This window comes from Sylvia atricapilla, chromosome 1, assembly GCF_009819655.1.
Source record: "Sylvia atricapilla isolate bSylAtr1 chromosome 1, bSylAtr1.pri, whole genome shotgun sequence".
NCBI lineage: Eukaryota > Metazoa > Chordata > Aves > Passeriformes > Sylviidae > Sylvia > Sylvia atricapilla.
This window is the reverse complement of record NC_089140.1, coordinates 131,131,546-131,151,932: the sequence shown is the minus strand read 5'-3', so window position 1 is coordinate 131,151,932 and position 20,387 is coordinate 131,131,546. Positions and strand designations below refer to the sequence as shown.

Here is a 20,387-nt window from a genome sequence, read left to right as displayed (position 1 = left end):
TTGAAGTGGAATGTGGGCATCTCTGTTTTCATGGAACCTGCCTCGGTGTTTTACTACCTTGAACTTCCATTAGGTAGGCAAATAAACCTACTGTCAGGAAAGGATATAGAAACTGGCTTGAGCATGTAAGCTTTTCTTGTATTGACTTGGCTGGATCTACTTGGATCCATCAGATTCAAATACATAAACAGCAGAAAGCCGAAGTCGTAAGGTGGTGAAATTGCAGCTGTCATATGGTGCTCTGGAGCCTAAAACCTGCTATTTGAGTAATTACGTGACAGCTTCCCCTGCTTTACAGGGCAACTTGTGTGCTTTGGCACCACACACCCAGGAGCCCAGCTCCGGCACTTTTCACCTCAAAAGCTTTCCCATGTCACCCGAGGCGGCTGCGGGGAGCAGCTCCCCCGTCCTGCCGTGCCTGACTCCAAGCTTCCCCTCAGCGCTGCCATGCAGCCGCTCGCCCACGGAGACCCTGACTTTCTGAGGAGGGGCTGGGTGCCGCTGCCTCGCCGGGTGCACACAGGCCGGTGAAAGGCTCGGCCGCCCGGCAGCGCTTCCCCGAGGCCACGGGGTGGCCGCGGGGGAAGAGCCGCCCTCCGGCGGCGGTGCTGCCCTAGGCTGCCCTTGCCCGGCAGCGCCCAGAGCAGGGGGGTGAGGCGAGGGGCGGAACGGCGCGGCGGGGGTGCCGGTTCGCCCGGCCCGGCTCGCAGGGGCGCCCCGCGGGCGGGCCGGCTTCCGCGGGCGGACTACACCTCCCAGCGTGCCCCGCGGGCCGTCGCCGCGCGGGGCATGCCGGGAGCTCGGCAGCGTCGCGGCCTCCATGATCTTTCCCTCCAGCCGGCGCGTCAGCGTCCGCTCGTGTCGCGGTGGGCGGGGCTTTCTCGCAGCCGCCCCTCTGAGCGATGTCCACACTACCCTATCAGCACCGACTCTGGCGCCGCTTTAGCCAATGAGCGGCGCTGGCGGGCGGGCCCCCGCCGCGGCCGGAGGTAGCGGTAGTGGCGGCGGCCGGAGCGCGGCCGTGGTAGGGTGTGGGTTCCGTGTCGAGGGGCGGTGAGGTCGTTCGGGGGCTGTGCGGGTCCGGCGGGGCCCGGGGGCTCGGTCGGCGGCCCCGAGGGGCCGCGGCGGCGACAGCATGGAGCAGACAGCGCCTAAGAGGTAACGACCCTCCTCGGCGGCCCCTGCCCCGCCCGGGAGCGGTGGCACGGCCAGGGTGAGGCCTCGGTCCCGGGGTCTGTGAGGGGGCAGTGGGACAGGGACGGTGCTGAGCCTTGCTTAGCGGCCGGAGGGCTCTGTCACGTGGGGAAGGGTCGTCTGCAGGGTGGATGGCACGAAATACAGCCTCTAGTAAACGCCCCGGTGGAGACGAACTCCTGGGGGCTGCTTGGAGAAAGTATTTAATTTGAAGTGAGGGAAACTTGGTCGCCGAGCAGAGTCCTCTGTGGCCTCGGGGTCTCTCACTCCACAGTTCAGGTCTGTGGCAGGAGGACACACGAGTAGTTCTCTTTTCAGGAAAGTATCCTTGTGCTCTGCTGCTGGAGGGATGGATGCTTGTGGGGGTGGGCGTTGCATAGTTGCAATTGCAAATCAGGGAGTGGGAAGAGGCAAACCTCAAGAATATTCCCACAGTAGATGTATTTTCTCAAATATGTAGGCTCTCAGGTCATATTAATTACTATGCGCGATTTAAAAAGTAATGTATCATTTGACTTGTTAGTGCATAAAATAACTTTGCTTTGTTAACTGCAAAGTTAATTTTAATTTCATATTTCAGTTGAAACAAGCCTTTCTCAGGTCTATTTGTACAGTACATGGACTGCAGTTGTATGGTGTACATAATGTAGTTACATGGTTCACATGTATATTTATTGTCTTTGAGCTCTCATTTTACTTTTGCTTGTTGATAATGAAAAATCTACAGACTACACAATATAAAAATTTGTGATAAAGGATATTAGATCGGATTTTACATTCATCTTTAAAACATCTACATTCTCCATTTAGAACCTTAAAAATTCTTTAAAAGCAGCTTCCTGTGGGATGATAGGACTTGAGAAGAATGTAGTCTTGAACATCTGATGATTTCTCCTCCAATAACACATTAAGTGACAGCACTTACTGGGGAAGACTTTGAAAAAGATTTGGTTTGTAGTTCCCAACCCGGGTGGTTTTAGCAGGCAGTGGGGTAAGGCAGGACAAGCCTACACTGTCCTTTCAGGCTGACAGTGCTGCATATCTCAAATGAAGGAGCTAGGACAGGCACCAGCAAAACTTTAGGAAGAGAAATGGAGATGTCTGAGGAGTAATCAATGTCACCAGCAGCAGTGGAAACCTTGGGATCTGATGGTATCATAGGACTGAAAATCAAACTGTGAAGTTAGCATAACCTGCCAGATGTTTCAGGGAAGATGTGGCATTTGCTGTAGCTTTATTGCCTAGCTGGAGGTGTGTGTCTGGCCTAACTGAAACTAAGAGATGTTAAAATCTTTGCATTAGGTCAGGAAGAGCTAGATGTGGGAATGTTTAAACTCTGGCATGTTTTTATATGTCACATGTTTTTTTAAGCTTATTTCTGGAAATTTGTGATGACAATTTAGATTTGTTTCTTTAGTGGAAGAGAAAATTTGACAAGACTTTTAAGGGAGCGTCCTTTTCAGAATAGTTTTTACTTTAAAAATAATTTAGAGTAGATGTTCTGGTCTTATGCTGAACAATTGGTACAGTAGTTGACTCAGTGTTTTCTTGCATCTGGATCTCTAACTGTACTTTGGATCTCTAACTGCACTTTAGATGTGCTTTATAGATTTTTCTCTCGCTAGAAAGGAGATTTGCTCTCGAAGTAGTTACAGAATTTGCCTCTTAGTGTTGTAATTTTCCTTTGTTGTTATTGTTGTGTTTTTCTGTATCCTTGGCAAGCTCACATTTGAGAATACAGGATACCTGCAAGGGAAAAACAAAATAGTTATTGACAGAATTTTCTCAAGTGCGTTGTTTTTAATCTTGCCCATCTCCTGCATGCTGCTGCCAAATGAAAGGCTGCTTTAACAAGCATGGGAAGTGGTAATGAAGGTTTTCCAGTCCTTTTTTTAAACTCTGGTGTAACGTTCACTGAAAAACACAAGTTTTCAGGTTTTGTGGGAAGAGGAAGAGCTTGTTCTTAGAATATGAACTGTTTGTAAAAAGAGTGTGTTTTTTAATGTTTGTGTCAATGGACACGTTGGCAATTGTCAAGCTCCTCCTGAAAATGATGGGACAAAAATATTTGGGCTTTGTTGGTAGAACACCAAGTATAAGTACTGTGGTGTAAACTGTCTCAATCTTGCTTCTATTTGCGCGAGTGCTGTGAAGCAGAGTAAATGTCTCAAGGCTTCCACATGCCACCTCTGCTTCAGATGGCTGCAGTGATTTCTCCTACTACCTTCTCTTTTAATATATCAGTGTAATTGATCCCAGCCAATCTTTTTAAATGTTTCAATGTGCTACTTCTTCTGCACAATAAACCACATATATTCATGTTTCTTGGAGTAGCTGTCCAGTTTTTTGTAACTCATGACAGTAATTGTTGGCTTTCAACTATTTGTTCCAGCTTTATTTTTGAACTTTTAGGGATTTTTTTTTTAATCTCTACCTCTTTAACACATCACCAATTTATTTTGTAAAATCTATATATACTGACTATAAGATACTATACTCATATTTTTTTTTTTTTTTTTTTTTTTTTCACTTTTGGGGAGGAAATATCTTGCTCTTTCATGGTGTAGTTCAAATTCTTCTGATCTTTTTGCTGGGATTTGGTGCCTCTTACATTTTGTAGGTTTTCCTTTTCGAGAATATGGCTGATGCACTCAATGGCAAATAAGATTCTGGTCAGACTAGGAATTAGTGATTTCTCCTATGAACTGGATTTATTAAAGTATAATTATTTGCTAGGATGTATTTTTCTTGTTGAGACTAGATGTTATGTGGAAAGTCAAAGCTTCTTGGAACAAGAAAATCCTTTTGACAGGTTTTTCCCAGAAGTGTAATTTAGTTAGTCCTTCTGGTTTAAGGAACAGCTTCCCTTCTGGAAGTCCTCTAAAATAGCTCATAATCACTACTTGGTAGTTTAGATCCTAGAGAAAAAAAAATAACCTGGAATTACTTTCTACCCAGGTTTTACACTGAATGTTTCTTCATCCCCGTTGGACTTTCTCATATATGTATGTATACACACACACATGGCGCTTGTGTCCTTTGGCCAGAGTAAAGCAGTGCCTTGATTTACTGATTTGTTTGTTCTATTTTAAATGCTTGTGTTATGAAAGTAGAGGATGAATGAGGGAGAAAGACAGAATGTGTCTCATTCCTTTCTCTCCTGTTGTTTTTATACCTTTTGTCTCTTCATTTTTGTCTCCTGCCCCCTCTTCACCTTGTCCCCTTCTCCCTGCCATTAGGAGCGAATGCTGAAGTTGTAAATGTGTTTCTCTGTCTCAAGATTGTTGCTTGCTTTTAACCAGCAAAACATATTTCTAGTCTCTTCTTGTGATTCTACTTGGTGGTTTCTAGCCAGTTACACCAGTTGCTTCCTTCTTCCTTGTTTCTCATAGAGTTTTCATCAATGCTTTCTTTGCTGCAGCCCTTGAGGGTGTATCTTGTGATGTTCTGTAGTTCAAGAGCTGAATATTCTATTTAAATATCTAGAATCAGGAATCATTAGAATGTCTGAGTCATTGGGATTTTTCTGTGGTTCAGAGAACTGTGGTGTTGGTGCTGTCACTTGATGTCCTGGCATCTGGACTGTTACAGTGTGAAGGAGTGGGAGGTGTTTTGAGCAGGGTATTTAGTGATGACATTCCTGAGGCTGATATACCTTTCTTACTGGAAATAGGTTTTGTATTAAGCTGCTTTAGTGTTAAGTGTGATTTGGTTCATAACATGTTTGTGAGAGTTGGATAATACAAAATAACTTTAAAACTATGAATTGCTTATTTCTTTGATCTCCTGGTTGCTTCTCAAGTACTCCAGGTAATCTGTAATTTGACAGTGACATTGGTTTTGATCAGTTTATGGCATTTTGTGATTGTTCCACTAACTCTTTTCAAGCACTCCCAATGCCTTGGCATTAAAGGTGCTGTTGGAACCCTTTTGGTGTGGATTTTTAAAATTTTTTTCTTCTTTCCCATTTTAGCAGGTGTTATTCTTTCAATGAGCAGGTGGAAGTGTTCTCTTTGTGGGCCTCTCCAGTCAGGGGTACTGTATGTTTTCCCTTTTCTTGCTGTCACTAAAAAGTTCAGTCCCTCTGCTTTTGTGTTTAGTACATCTTTTGTTATGCAGCTCTTCGACTGAGAGACTGCTAAAGGTTGTGCTTTTATTTTTCAGGGCTCTGCTTATATTATAAACATACTGTGCATAGTGTTTTTTGGTGGCAAGAAGGGGATGAGGGCAGCAACTTATTCTTGAATGCTGTCTTTAAGGCTGCATATAATCTGTTCAGAGAGGAAAAAGATTTGGAACAAAGAAGCAGAACGAATGATTTATTAATTCAATACCTGACTGCAAAGTAATTTTTCCTTTGATTTGTCTCAACATATGCTTGTTCAGTAATGAAATATGTGCTTTTCTGCAAGGTATAAGTTCTATCTTTCTGCTTTCTAGTGTCTAACCAGCAGAGAGAGTGAAAAAGAAAAAAGGGTTTTGTTCTTGTAGGCCAGTTTCGCAGACGATATTTAGCTGTTTTCATTTGATTTTTTTGCAATTTTTCTCCATGTTCATGAGTTATGCCTTTCCTTTGCTGTGAAGATTTTTATTTTCCCTAAACACAGAGACTTTCCTGCTTCTTGACTGTTTGCTGTAGCAAACTGTATGGTCTTTATTGTAGTTAATGCACCTTTCCTTACTGATTGTGGATGCTTTTTGTATTCCTGTAATTGCGACATCTGTGAAATAGTTCTTTGATGTATAAATGTGTGCACCTTTGTGCATTCTAGCCTTGCTGCCCTTGTTTAACACCAATCCATATGACTTGCCTGCTTTTGTAGTTACTTTAACTTCTTTGCTTTTTCTTAGATGGTTGGCAATTCCAAGTCTGCTTTGACTCATGAGTTCCTCATTAGTCAGTCACTTAAATTTTTATCAGTTTTGTATATCACAGAATTGCATCTCCTTATTTGAAGGTGTTTTTTTTCAGTATTCTTCCACTATTAAGATTTGTCAATCTTTTCTGTCCATGCCCTCTTTCCCCTATTTTGTATTTGTTTCTAGAAAGTGTTGTAGGATAACTTACTTTCCGTAAGTTCTCAATGATCCATTGTTCGTCAAAGTTTCCTTTTTTTTTTCCTCTTTTGCTCCTCCTGCATATGGAATACATTGTCTATATTTAACACTACAGCACCAGCTATTCTTCAGCTCATCTTCTACTTTATTAGTACCCTTGGCTGTCATGTTGAGTCAACTTGTTACTTCAGTCTTGCAGCGAAATTCCCTATAACTTTCCAGTGAAGGATTTACATGTTGCAGCCACCTGTCCCTGCTGCAATGTGTGTGTGGTTATATTTTCCTGTGTTGTGTTCGGTGTTAGCTCTAGTGCAAGCTTGCAGCCAAGTTGTGTTTTGAGATTTGCCAGGAGTCTGGGGGCCTGGGAAGCTGGGAATGCTGGAAACCGGGGAAAGGCTAGGACTGCTTGTAAAGGGTAACAAATGGTGGTAAAAGGAAGTTGAAAGTGCTGGAAGAAATCATTGGGTGTTACTGAGCGATTTGAGACTGTGTGAGAGAGAACCAAAGGCAAAATATGGTGGTGTTCTGTAATTAGAGATTTTGTTGCATCCTGTCCCTGTGTGCATTTACAAAGATGCAAGAGAAGCTGCCCCAACAGCTCTTACAGTACTCAGCTTTTGGAATCACAGTCTTCTGCTGCTATCTGGGAAGTGCTGCCATATGGTCCCAGAATCATCTGGACTTCAGAATTCTGCTTTTAATGATGTCATTCACTGGTTGAGGGGTACAGTTCAGGAACTGATTACTTCATGTGGGCGAAGGATTGGTTTATAAATAGAGAACAATGTGGCATCCTCGAAGCAGTAAGGGCCATGTGTTTGCATGCTGACTGTTTTTTAAAGGAAGGTGAACTTTCCTGTATTCTTTGACTGTTTCTACTTCAGCAAGGGAAGTGATTTGAAGAGTGAATTGGTCTCATGCTGCTTTGAATTGAGCAAACATTAGTGGGAAAGTGATAATGACAAAAATTGTCTTAGCTTTATTCATCTTATGTGATAGTTGGCTAAAATTTTGTTTCTTTACATAAAGCATTTTATTTTCATTAGAATATTTTTTTTTGTAATAATTTATTCTGTCTGCTTGCTTGTGTGAAAATTTGCTTGAGTTCTTTCTCTCCTAAACAAATAATAACTTTTGTCTTTCTTTCAGCAAACTGAAAAAGCTGAGTGAAGATAGTTTAACTAAGCAGCCTGAAGAAGTCTTTGATGTTCTGGAGAAGCTTGGTGAAGGGTAAGTACAGCCATTTACAGGGGCACTGGATCAGAGGGAAACAATACATAAAACATATGTTGGAATATTCTGTTACAGAGAGAGTGACTGTGAATGTCCTAAGGAGTGCCTCTATAGATAAGTTTTACTACTAAAGCAAATGCATGCATCAGTAGATTTCCACACTTTCCCTTACATATTTATGCATTTTTGGTGTGTGTTGTTTGTTAACACAGCAAATGTACTTGCACCTGTAATGGAATTAGAAACTTGAAATCTTGACAAAGCATTCTTCTGTGTTTCCTGAGGTAGAACTGATCTTTTTGCAGCCTGAAAAATGCTCAAACTTCGGTATGAGCGTATGGCTTCTGTGACTTTTTGTGCATAATGGAAATCAGGAGCAGTTTTTCTTGTTCTTTAACAAAGTTGTCTCCTATTTTTAGGTCTTATGGTAGCGTGTTTAAAGCAATACACAAAGAATCCGGACAAGTTGTAGCAATTAAACAGGTCCCTGTGGAGTCAGATCTTCAAGAAATAATTAAAGAAATCTCTATAATGCAACAATGTGACAGGTAGGTATGACATTTCTGTTCCCTTTTAAGAGTCTATGTGAAAATGTGTTTGTACTTGTGAAAATAGCTAGAATATAAGCAGCTGCAAAATTTTTCATAGGAAGTAAATTGTCCAACATAGACTCTTTAATTAAAGAACCACTTTGTGGACCTCCTCCTGTCCCTAGCTTGGATTGAAGGAAGTGCAAATAGTGTACAAAACAAAAACTGTTGAAAGAATAAATATTGCCTCTTCTTAAAATTCTCTGTGCTTGCTTCACTTTACTTGCACTGTTAAGGTCAAAGGTTACTGTTTTCTTTAAATGTCTTAAGCTTTGTGAAGTTCTGAGTTACCTGTTTCAGAAGACAAAGATATTTCTAGCAGAAGATGAATGGCTAGCAGTTGACTACCAGAAGAGTATTCTCTTGGCTGCCTTTTTCCTGCAGGAACATCCCTCAAAAGTGAACAATCTTGTAAAAGTGCTGTGGATTGAGACCCTACACTTGTTCACAGATCTTATGACAGCAGGTCTTGCAGACATGGAAGCCTTGATGCAAGGATGCAGAAATTACTTTGCATTTTCTCTTGTCTGTGGAGCTTGAGGCTGCAACTTCAAAATCAGATTTATTAGTGTCAGTCTTTAAGCACATATGAACAATGTTTTGAGATTTTACAGCACTTGATGTTTTGAAAAGATTATCTTGTCCTGATTGATAATTATACTCAGTTGTTGCTGGGAATACTGGCATAGTATAAATCTGGTAAGAGATGGTCACAAAAATCAGTGGATTTTCTTTGGAAGTAATATAGCCTTCCTCTCTTCATGAGTTTATAAGGACCAAGGTCAGTGTGTCATGCTTGTAAATGGTAGACATTTAGACTAGTTAGGAGGAGGCTGACCCACCTTTCCCTCTGAAAAGGCAAATTCGTTCAGTGTTAACAGTTGCTCTTAAATGAAATAGTTTTTTGATAGTTTGACCTTTCTTTTTGTAAAGATAATATCATGTTGCAGGAGGCAACCCTAGGTCCTCTCTTCTAGTATCAGTTGTCTGTATAAAGAATGTGGCTTCCAGAAATGCTGAACCTAAAATACAGTTCCTTGCTCCAAAACAAAATGGTGTTTGATTCCACCCCATGATGTAGGTGTTCTGATGAGAAACCACTGTCTGAAATCTCAGTATCACTTCCTGACTTTGTGGGAGAGAGATGCCAATCAAACCGGAGCCTTCTTTGTTTAATTTCCTGCTAAGAACCCCACCCCAAACCTTCAGTCTTTTATTTCCATAAATGCACCATCTAATAATTTATGAAAGATGATATTTTTTATGGTTACCACATCTGTTTCTGCCTTTCTTTTGCAAGTGACTCCAAGGAAGCATTATATCAAGTGACAAACTGATGAGTAGCAAAGCAATATGTTCTGTTTATGACGATACTTGCACTTCACATCAGACGCCTCAGTATGAAAAGCACTTGCAAATCAGAAGGCTTCAAATCAGCACTAGATTCTCTTTAATGTGAAAGTCTAGCTCTGTGCTTGAAATAGGTTCATTCTTTGCAAAACTGGGAGAACATGGGTGAGGTTTCCATGTTATTTTGCTCTGGAGTGAAGAAAACAAGGCAATCTTTTTAAGAAGAGAAATATTCAAGAGAGGCCTTAGAGGAGGGAAAAAAATAGCTTTTCATCAGATGACTGAGGTTTGGGAAAACGATGTCTGTATTTGAACATCGCTGAAAACTTATATACATAGTAATGCCTATTTAATTTTATTAAGTAATCATAATTTACTTTAAAAAGGCTTTGGCTAAGCTAATTACAGATTTTAAATGTATATGGTTACACTTGCTCTAGCTGTGTCAAACAGCAGTTTTTAACAACAGGTGTGCTGGTGATTTTCTTTTTCTTCTAAGAATTCATCTATTTGTGTAACTTTTTTTTTTCCCATCTAGTCCTTATGTTGTCAAGTACTATGGCAGCTACTTTAAGAACACAGATCTATGGATTGTTATGGAATATTGTGGAGCTGGCTCTGTTTCAGACATAATTAGACTGCGTAATAAAACGGTGAGTTGGTGTTTTTTTTTCAAATATATATAGCAGTTTTTAAAATCAACTTGTGAATTAAGAATGGAAGCCAGAATAAAAGCTGGAGTTACAAGACAAGCTCTTGGCTGGTGCCAAGGGGCCTGTCTGTGCCCTGGTTCCCAGGAAACAAGCTCATGCAGTTGCTGACCATCTTTGTGCATTCCTCTGTGGAGTGATAACCGGTGATAACCAGAATGATTTGCAAAATGCAAATGCATTTTGAAATACAAGGATCTTGGGAATTTATTGAAAACTACTGCTTTATAGAAGGCAAAGCTGCTTTCCTCTACCCCTTCTATTTTACAGTCTTTCAGCAGCCACTTAATAGCTGCATAGTTTGGAAACAGGCATAAACTTGTCTTGCTTTCATCACTAATTAGGGCGCATGAGAAGTAACTGGCATTGCTCAAGGAATGAGAAGGGGAAGAGATCCAAGTAAGGAATGTGAGAGGGAACCAAAATGAAGGTTGTATGGAAGTGTCTTAATGGACATATGACAGCAGTAATACAGAGGAAGGCTGTAGGACGCAGATTTTGTTAGTTCTAATTAAGAAACATTCTGAGTTCTTCTCTGAGAAGTGTTTTGTTGTAGGTGTCAAACAACATTGAATTCTTTTGAGTCCATTGTTTTCAGTAAAGGGCTGTAACATGAGGTATTCTTTCTACCAATATATACTCTGAGGTGGTGCTACTGGCTGGGCTTCACATTTTGTAAATATTTTCTGAAATGTTCCTTGCACCTTACTTGGGAGCAGAGGGGGAAAATAAAGGAGAGAAAAGCAATGCTTAGGCTTAGAAAACAAGACATAGAGCAAAATGGAATCAGGTTTATTAGGAAGTGGAGGTGATGCTGAGACTAAAGTGATCTCCTTTGGAAAACGTGGCTTGTGTCAGGGCTGCTGTAATTTTGAAGTGATGGCTGGGGAAAAGCTGAAACCAATGTGAGATTGCTGGAGTTCTGCAATCTTTAAAATTGGTGTTCTTGCTGTTGTATATTATCCAAGGATCAGTAGCTCAGTAAGAAATGGCACGAGCTAATCCAGAATTTAAAAAACCAAAACAAATCATGATCCATTTAAAACAGAATTTAGAAAAGAAAAAGGAGCAAACTTGTTTGTGCATTGATAGAAAATGCTAGAATTTTTATTTCAAAAAAGGTGTGCATATGAATGTGTGTGTATTACGTAAAATTAGGCTATCTAGTTTTTCTTACATCTGTTGTAGGATATTGACAGTAGATTGTAGGACAGTAGGATATTGTAGTAGATGCATTAAAGATTTGAGGGGAAAGGCTATTACAATCTTGGAGCAAATGCATTCTGCTGATCAGACAAACTACCTCTTCTACTGCTGTTTGTGCTTAAGGTTAATATGATTAAATAGCATGAATTCTATTTTAGGAAACAGAATAATCACTAAATACATGGATACCAATGATAAAGCTTTTGTAAAGGCAAGTTAGGGCATGCATGGCTTAGTAGAGTTCTGTAAAGGAGTTGGTAAGGACACAGTTAATGCTGGCTGTTGTAAAGTTGGTTGGATGTGCTGAAATGTTTATGGACAGACTTCCACACCAGAGGCTCTTCAAGCAAATACAGCTGTAATATGGAGTAAATGGGAAGTTCTGTCATGGGTGGTTAATTGTTTTAAATATAAGAACGAGGGTGTAAGTGGTCATTTTTGCGCTACTATATGGGTCTGTGCTAACCTGTTTCAGAAGAGGATAGAAATACTGGTGAGAGGAGTTATATTCCAGTGGTTGAGCTGGGAAAAACTTGAAAGGCTTTGTGGTACTGAGAGAATAAGCACAAATAAATGTGAAGAAATGCATTTGGCTTGGTTGGGAAGGCCAAGTCTTTATATTCAGGTTAATGAGTACTTCAGCTTAACTTTTAGAAATACTTGGATAAGTGAAGTGGTTGTCAGAGATTACAGTTGTACCAAGGACGTAGCAAAACGATGGAAGTTAAAGAACATAACAAGGGTGATCAGAAGTAAAGACTACTTCTCTAGAAGCAGATACCAGAATGCATTTGGATATTTCTGTGATGAGAAGAGGTACCTGGAGGGAGACACGTGGTGAAAGGTTTTGAAAACCATGCGTAGCACCAGGAAAGTAAGATAAAGGTATCTTACCATTTATTACAAAACAGGAGATCACTTGTGAGAGTAGATGCAAAGCAAAACTTTTTCTTTGCACACAGTGATGAGGGTCACTGTATAGTTATAGAAGTTCTTGTAGATGCTGGGAGTTGATTTTCAAAAGGCAACTAAATATGACCTGGAAAAAATGACTATGACTGCACTCAAATGGGTAATGACTGGAGCAGGGAGTCCATGTGCTTCAGATCTCTGGGAAGGTGAAGCAGACAACTATCACAGTTTACTTGGCATGTACTTATATTCATGCAGGATACCAGGCTGGACAGAGTTTTCATTCTGTTGTAGAATAGAGAGTGTTCTAGTGCCTTAAAAAATAGTGCCTATAAAAAAATAAGCAAAGCAAACTCCTCCATTTCTCCCTTGCTATGTCTCTGTCTTGCAAGTTTTGTAAGATTTAGGAAGTTGCTTTGGACATGTTTGAATTCTCTTGCTCTTTGTGAAACAGTGGCCTGATCATTCAGACTGTGTATGATGGGAAGATTGTGTATGAATTGTGACTATTACTGGAATGAGGTTGCTTAAAGTACTTAAGCGTTCTGTTGATGACCTTACATTTTATTTTTCATTCATTCATAAAATGGAAATAAGAAATAATTTTGTAAGAAGAAAATAAATATCTTCACTTGCAAACAAGGAGAGAGTTGTTTCTTATTTAGTCAGGATATTTCCTGAGTACAATCAGACACATAGAGTTATGTATTCTGTAGCTTTCCTAAATCGTTGAATGAAGACTGTGGCTGGGCAAGGGAAAAGTTTATTTCCTGCATCTTCATATTTAAGGAAAAGGAATTGAAAAAGAGCTGAAGTAAGAACCCTTTAATGCAGTGGCCATTAGAATTTTCATTTGGATTTGATCTTAAAGGTCTCTTCCAACCTAAATGATTCTATGATCATTATTCAGTTAAGTCATAGGAAAAGGTGGATTTCCCCTCCTGTTTGGGGAGGAAACATTAATATGTATTTGCCCTTATTGCTTGTCTCTAAAACTGAGAATTTATTGATCATATTTTTCTTTTTTTTGTGGTTTCCCTACTTTTTGAAAAATTGTGTTTGTCTGGAAAGTGAACAACACTGGGCTTTGTTCCACTGTTCTAATGGACCAAAACCGAGGGAAACAGAATCCAAAGTTAGGGTAATTTTGAATGACTGTTTGGAACCTATTCATACGAAGAAGTTTTCAACTTGGCAAGAACATACACTTGCCAAGAGGACTAAGCCACTAGTTTGAAGTTAAATGGACCCCTGCAATTCTGCCTGGAGTCTTCTGTGCCAGGCAGATCAGCAGCACTTCAGCAAATTCATGGTGCTGGTTAGCTCATCTCTGGGGTGTGCTGTTCATCAGTCCTGGACAACGCTTAGATCTAGTTTTGTCTACTTTTCTCAGAGACTGGTTTGGGAGGTACACACATCTTATACATTCAAACTGTGGGTTGCTGGCAGGAAGGGCAATTCTGCTGCTCTCCTCCAACCTGAGTGATGTGTTCCTCCTGCCTTTTCCATGCCTCAGATGCAGTGATTGTGCCTGCAGGGTGATCTTCGACAACCTTGATGGTATGATGGGGGAACTTCCTCTCTATTCTGTCCTCCCCACCCCCTCATGAACTAACTCTGGACTTACTGTGGCAGCACAGTGGCTTGGTCTGATGCAAGGAATGAGCAGTGTGGAAAAGGAAGGAAGACAGTGTACAAGACTGACCTTCAGTGTCAATAGAATGAGATAATTACAGGGTGAAGCAACACTCTAAGACAGGCTGCTCCTAACATAAGGGGGACTGTTTGCACACAACCAACCTTGTCTCTCTAATGATAATTAAGGATACATTTGCTCATCTACTGATCGTGATTAACTGAGTCATTCTAATCCCGACTCGTTGGGGACCAAATTCAGTTGGCTGAAACGTACCAGGTAGTGGCTATATTGTAGGATTATCAGACAAACCTGTTTTATTTGGGCTACGTAACAAGTGTTGGAATGGATAGTTGTGCAGGTACTGTGCATACAATTTGTCCCAGAGATTGTGCATTTTGTATCTAAAATTATTTCCTTTACATGCCAGTTTATCAATTCCTTACATAATATTTCATGTACTCTTAATGATTAGTTTCTGCCATGTTTTCTTAGCTAATTACTTTTTTCCATGTGTTTAAGCTCCACTAATTCAAGTGAATAGTGTATCCAGATGTCTGTCTTCTGTTTAAATGTCCTACTGGATTTGCTTGCTCTGTATGTTACCGTGGGTATCCAGGGTAAATCTTTTGTTACCCAGGCTAAAGGCATTTTGCACACAAGGATGTTGTTTTGTAGCTTTAAGCAGTATTTTTTTATATATATATATATATAATGTTTCTCAGTAATTCCACAATTAAAATGGTTCTAATTTATAGGCTTTATACTTTAGTGAAGCAAACTTCTTCAGTTGAGCTCACATGGATTAATTAATACCCAGACAGTCCACACACAGAGATTGAAATTCCTTCTGCACTGGCTCACTTGCTTATCTGATCTTGGTATCCATGGACCAGTCAATCCTGGCTATGCTGCAGACCATGTTCTGTCAGTGGGTCTTCCAGGTGATGAATTGACTCAAATGAGCTAATCAGCTGTGTTACTGTTCAGACACTGATCCTTAGGCCAACATTCTTAAATTACTTTTGTCTGCAGCCAGGCTGAGGAAAAGGAGGAAAGAACTTGATCACAAATGTCCTGGTTGCCTTATTCTGTATTTAGCCTTACAAATAGGGTAGCTTATACTAGCTTCTGCAGTGCAATGCTGAGATTATTCAGTACTTGTCTAGCAAAATCCTTACTATGGCTCTGAATGATTGACTGTTACATAAATGCTGGGAATTATTTTTCCTTAGTTCTTTAGGGTAGCATTGTAAGTTCCTTAAAATTGATTGTACTGTCTTACTCTCAGAATGACAGACTTTTCTTTCAACCTTGCCTTAAACTGTATTCATTTGGAAATTTGCTCATGAGAATTACTTTTTTTCCCTGAGCTGAAAAATCTTTGTATGCCAGAAATAAAATGCATGTTATATGTTGGCAAATTTTTATGAAAGAAAAGGAATTTTGAGCTACACTGGTATTCATCGATTTCCAAAATAACTATGTATATATTACATGCAAATACAATTGACCAAAAGCATTCAGAAATGAGGAAGTTTCAAAACAAGGATTGGCCATACAGCATCCTCTGGTAAATATGCTTTGGGATACACTAACTGTCCTCTCTTCCCCCTTTTTCTACAGTGTTAGCAGATCATGCTCACTCAGTGAGGAATAATATGCTGTTAAATTATTCATCCTCTGAAATCCAGTGTTTATTTGTAAAATACTATAAAAATTGCTCTGAAGACAGAATTATCTCTCCCCAAAGTTTACACGACATTTCTCTTTCCATTAAAAGAAATACAGTTGTTAACTTGTGCCATGAGAATCTGCAAGTCATTTCTAAGAAGAATTTGATTCCTGGATGATTTCTGTAGTTTTCTACTAGTGCATAAAATGTTGGAGTTCATTTTATGGGCAGTCTTAAAACTAGCCATGTAATACTAAAATTCTCAGTATCATATAATTCACTTACTTTCTGTTTAACAAGTGTACTTGGAAGAAAGCTTACAAAATGCTACTTCAGTGCTAATGGCAGTATTTGCTGGGTTTCACAATGTTTCTGTTTGCTGCTGGTCTCTTTGCTGTCGGGTCACTGCTAAACGTTGAGAGAGACTACAATATATTGAGGAGGAGATAGGATTTTCAGTTTTTTAAAAATCTGAACAAGCTGCACAGTCAACAGATGTCCTTTGCCTCCTCACCCGTGTTTCAGAAAACAAATCTATGGAACTTTTGAGAGAATAGCAGAAGTTGCATCTGTGGTTTGGAGTCAGTTACTCATTTTTCAAATAAAAATTATTAGAGTTACTTAATGCAAATACCACGGTTGTCTTTCTTTTCTTTCTTTTAAATAATTTTCGATTAGTGCCAGTTTAAGTTGTTCAGACAATAAAATGACCATGCAAACATAGTATATGAAGAAATTTGTAATAAAATCTTGCAATAAAAAGTAGCTGTTCATGTGACTGTTTAATCAGGTCAGTCATCCACTGGTACCCTGTATACAGCTTACATCGCAAAACACACAAAATCTTACTACTATTATAATAAAAGGTGGAAGTTTAACCTTATTGCCTCCCCACAGTGCTCTTTCCCCTCAAAAGAACCCCATCATTGATTGCCTTGCAGAGCCAGAAATATCAGCTGAATTTTTAATGTCTTTCCAGTTTGAGTTAACCTCTCTGCATATAAAGTTATAATCTAGGCAATAAAATTTGTCTCCATTCAAGGAGTTAAGCCAAGTTCCATTACGGTCTTCCACATATATTTTATTTTACAATAAAAAAAATCTTAAAAGTTTAGATGGGTTTATTGCTGTATATTACTGTGGGGAGGAAGTGGAGGAAATGTAGAAAAACTACAGGTAAAAGAAAGGCTACTGTTTTGAATTTGGATGTTTATTTTAGAGGTGGTAAGGAAGGAGGTGAACAGTGTTCCACTGATTTGGAATAAGTGCTAATTTTAATTTGAAAGAGACCTCTGGAAGTCAGCTAGGGGAATCTACTTTTCCAAGGAAGGAAATCCAGTTAGCATTTAGGACTTTGTTCAGGTCAGTTTTAACAATCTGAAAAGTGGGAGACTTAAAAGTCTCTTTTTCCAGGCCTGTGAACTTTTATTTCTTCTTGTATACTCAGTGAGGATTGTTTTGCTTTGTTCTCGTCCCTCTAGTCCAGGTCTAGCTGAACTCTCCAATTTGTCAGCCTTTCTTTCAGTCTGGAGCTGGACACAGTGTTCCAGATTTGGCTTTGCAAGTGCTAAATAGAGGGGAATATTTACTTGACCTGACTGTGCTTTCCTAATGAAGGCCAGTCTGTGGTTATTAAGTATTGCTCATGTTGCTGACTGATGTTCAGCTTGTCTTCTGGAGCCACCCTGCAGGAACCTTTCCTGCAGGAATGTTCCCTGCCACACTGATTCTCAGTCCATGCTGGTCATGGCATGGGATCCTTCTCTTCTGGTATGGGACTCTGCCATTGTTGAACTACTGTGTTTGTTGTCCAGCTAATTCTTCCAGCTTGTTGAGATCCCTCTACATGGCAGTCCTGCCCTGTTTTTTATTGACTGTTTCCACCCTGTTTCATGTCATCACAAACCATAATGGGATGTATTCTTGCTCATTGTTCAGCTTGTTCATCAAGATGTTGGTTGGGAGTATTCACCCTATGATCAGTCTCTGAGAACACTGCTTATAGCTGCCTCTTGGTTTCATTTTGAACCACTGCTGAGCCTGGCAGTCCAGCCAGTTGTTCCTCTACATCTTCTCCATGATTCCCCAGGTTTAGTTAAAAACATGTATTGGAGACTGCCAACAGCCTTCGTAAAATCACATGAAATTACCTCCTCAGCTTTCTCTTCATCCTTATAGGAAAATGATGAGGCTAATTTAGCATGATTTCCTCTGGTCAACTTATGCTGGCTGTTTCTGGTCACCTTTTTAGACATGTTTGTGTGTCTAAAAATCAGCTTTGTGGATTCACACCATATATCCTGGGGCCTGAAGATGAGCTGATCAGCTTGCTCTTCCTCAGGTCCTTCTTGGCCATTTTGAAGATGATGGTATTGTAAGGGACACCCTGATTGCTGTAACTTTTTAAAGCTGGTAAGAGATAGCCTTGAATTGATGTTAGCCAGCTCCCTGGCACCTTTGGATGTATTTTATCTGCTCCCATGGACTTGTATTTTTCCAATTCACTGGAGTAATTCCTAACTCGTTCCATTTTGCTACTAGGCAGAGATGACTGAGAGCTAGAGGAACCCTACTAAAGATTGATTCAAGAAACTTGTTTGAGAGATTTTTGCATAGGTGGTCAATGGATTGACCACTCAACACAAAACCTTTCTTGCGTTTAATTTTCTTTCTTTTTCTGCATATAGACCAATACAATCTTCTTGCTGTCCTCTGTTTTGCTGCCCAGATTCAAGTCCACCCTCTTCTTGGCTTTTGTAATTCAACTCTTTACTATCCAGGCAGTGCTTCTTTATCTTTAGTAATCTGTTTCTGCTCTTTGCATGCCTTATTTTATGCACTTCAGCTCAGTTAGGAGTTCTTAGTTTGGTCAGGATGGCCTCCTGCTGTGTTTACTTACCTTGCATGCCAGGAAAGAATGTTCTCATACTTCTAGGAGGTTGTCTTTTATGCTCAGCCAGCTCTTTGTTGGCTTATAAGATTGCCCAAAGTCTCTCTTGGTGATGCTGTCAGAATCAGTGAGGATGGTATGAGCAGGTGTGTAGTTTGTGAGCTGGGTGATCTATTTGCAGATTTGTTCCGTACGACGGTAAAGTTGGTTTTAAACAGCGACAACACAGATAACGCTTCCTGTTAGAAAGGCATACAGTTGTATTGTTTTAGCAGACCTGTGGTAAGGGCTTCCAGTGCAGTTCTTGAGCTTATTCTTGTCAGAGGAGGACTTTGCACAACCGAACTAACTACATTGGTGCTGATCATAGCTGTGTGTAGACATACCAATGCATGTGCTCCTGAATCATAGTTAAAATCTGTGCTTAGTACAGTGCTAAAGAGGTTCGTTCTGTACTTTTCTGCATTACTCCTAAGGTTATGCTCAACATCTGGTTCAGTACTTCATAGATATCTTATAGAAAGCTGGAACTTGGTAATGGAGGGCTGAGGAATATGACTTCCATATTCTGATCAGTTCTTGTTCTGCCTGTGTCTGTGTACTAATGTTAGCTAATGTTAAGCATGGGAGCCTGAGATTTCCTGAAATATTTTTTCCTATGAGCCACTAGATATGTTTTAGACAATTTATGCTGTTGCTAGGCTATAGTAATTTTCAAAATACACATAGGACACTGATGTGTTAGGACTATCTTTAATTATCCATTGCAGAAATGCTAATTTAAAGAAGATTTCTCTTACATATTGTATTCATGAAATATTTTGAAGGTTATGTTAAGGGGATTATGTACTGAAAAACAAGTTTTAAAAAATACTAACACTGGTCATCCCCAGTACAGGGTTTATTTCTAATTACGTTTACTGCAGCATATTTTCTGTATGATTTTATGTGCAGCTTGAGTCTTATGGTAGTGAGATCCTTACTCTGGCCAGTACTGTAATATTGAGGTGTCTCCTTAGATATAACTGTCGTGGTTTGACATTCGTCAAATTTCGTTTATCAGCTGGGAGATAGGATTTTTGGCAGAAAAAGGCAAAACAGGCACAACTTAAAAGTAAGAACAGATATCTTTTATTACAACACAATAAACAAAAAAAAAACAACAAAAAAAACTGAGACCTGCTGAGACATTCAAACACCTCCCCCCCCCCCCTCCCAATTGTTTACTTTTTCACACACTACAGAGAGAAAACTATGATTTTCAGTCAGTTTCTATTATTTAAACACGATTCTACATCACCTTGGGAGAGGAGCCTCTCTAGAGTTATGGGGAACACACCACAAGAAAAAAAAAAAAAAAATCTAGTAGCTTTCAGAGATCTGCAATCGCCCGGAAATTTTGCAGATTCTATGTTTCAGTTTCACCCATATAACAGCTTTTCACGCTGTTCATGGGCTTCCACGTGTTTGGGGTATCATTTTAAGAATGCTTTTCTAGTACAAAACAGGGATTCTTTTCAATTTCTAAATTCACTTCTCTCTCAAAAGAAATAGAGACCTCCTTATTCTTTCCCAGAATCCATGGATATATTCTAATCAAAACTCTTAATTAAAAGTCATGTGTATCAATACACACAACCCTTTGGCTAGAACTTGCATTCCCCCAAGCAGCATTAGGATATTACAAAAACAGTCCATTTCCCCCATAATTCACATCTAAAAAAGTCTGGTCAAAAATGTCCACTTCCTCTATTCCATCTTCAAAATAGTCTTTCTCAGTTCTTTTACTGACTTTTTCTCAATGCTCTCTGTCTCTACATTTCAAATGTCTTCCATGGAGGATCGAAATGGATTAAAATCTTTGCTTAGAGTTTTTCTTCTTCAGCAGACTCAAGGCCATAGATGATGGTCAGGAGAAAGGAAGGGAAAGCAC

The 20,387-nt window shown here is 39.9% G+C and overlaps 1 protein-coding gene across 1 annotated transcript in view; it reads left to right on the top strand.

Moving 5' to 3' along the window:
- The first annotated feature begins 990 nt into the window (after positions 1–990).
- STK3 (serine/threonine kinase 3) overlaps positions 991–20,387 on the top strand; it is a 126,785-nt gene continuing 107,388 nt past the window's right edge. Inside the window, exons 1-4 of the mRNA XM_066334049.1 lie at positions 991–1,158; positions 7,402–7,482; positions 7,905–8,033; positions 9,964–10,078. Coding sequence (XP_066190146.1) covers positions 1,136–1,158; positions 7,402–7,482; positions 7,905–8,033; positions 9,964–10,078 — 348 coding nt within the window. The 5' untranslated portion in view covers positions 991–1,135. The remainder of the gene's footprint in view (positions 1,159–7,401; positions 7,483–7,904; positions 8,034–9,963; positions 10,079–20,387) is intronic.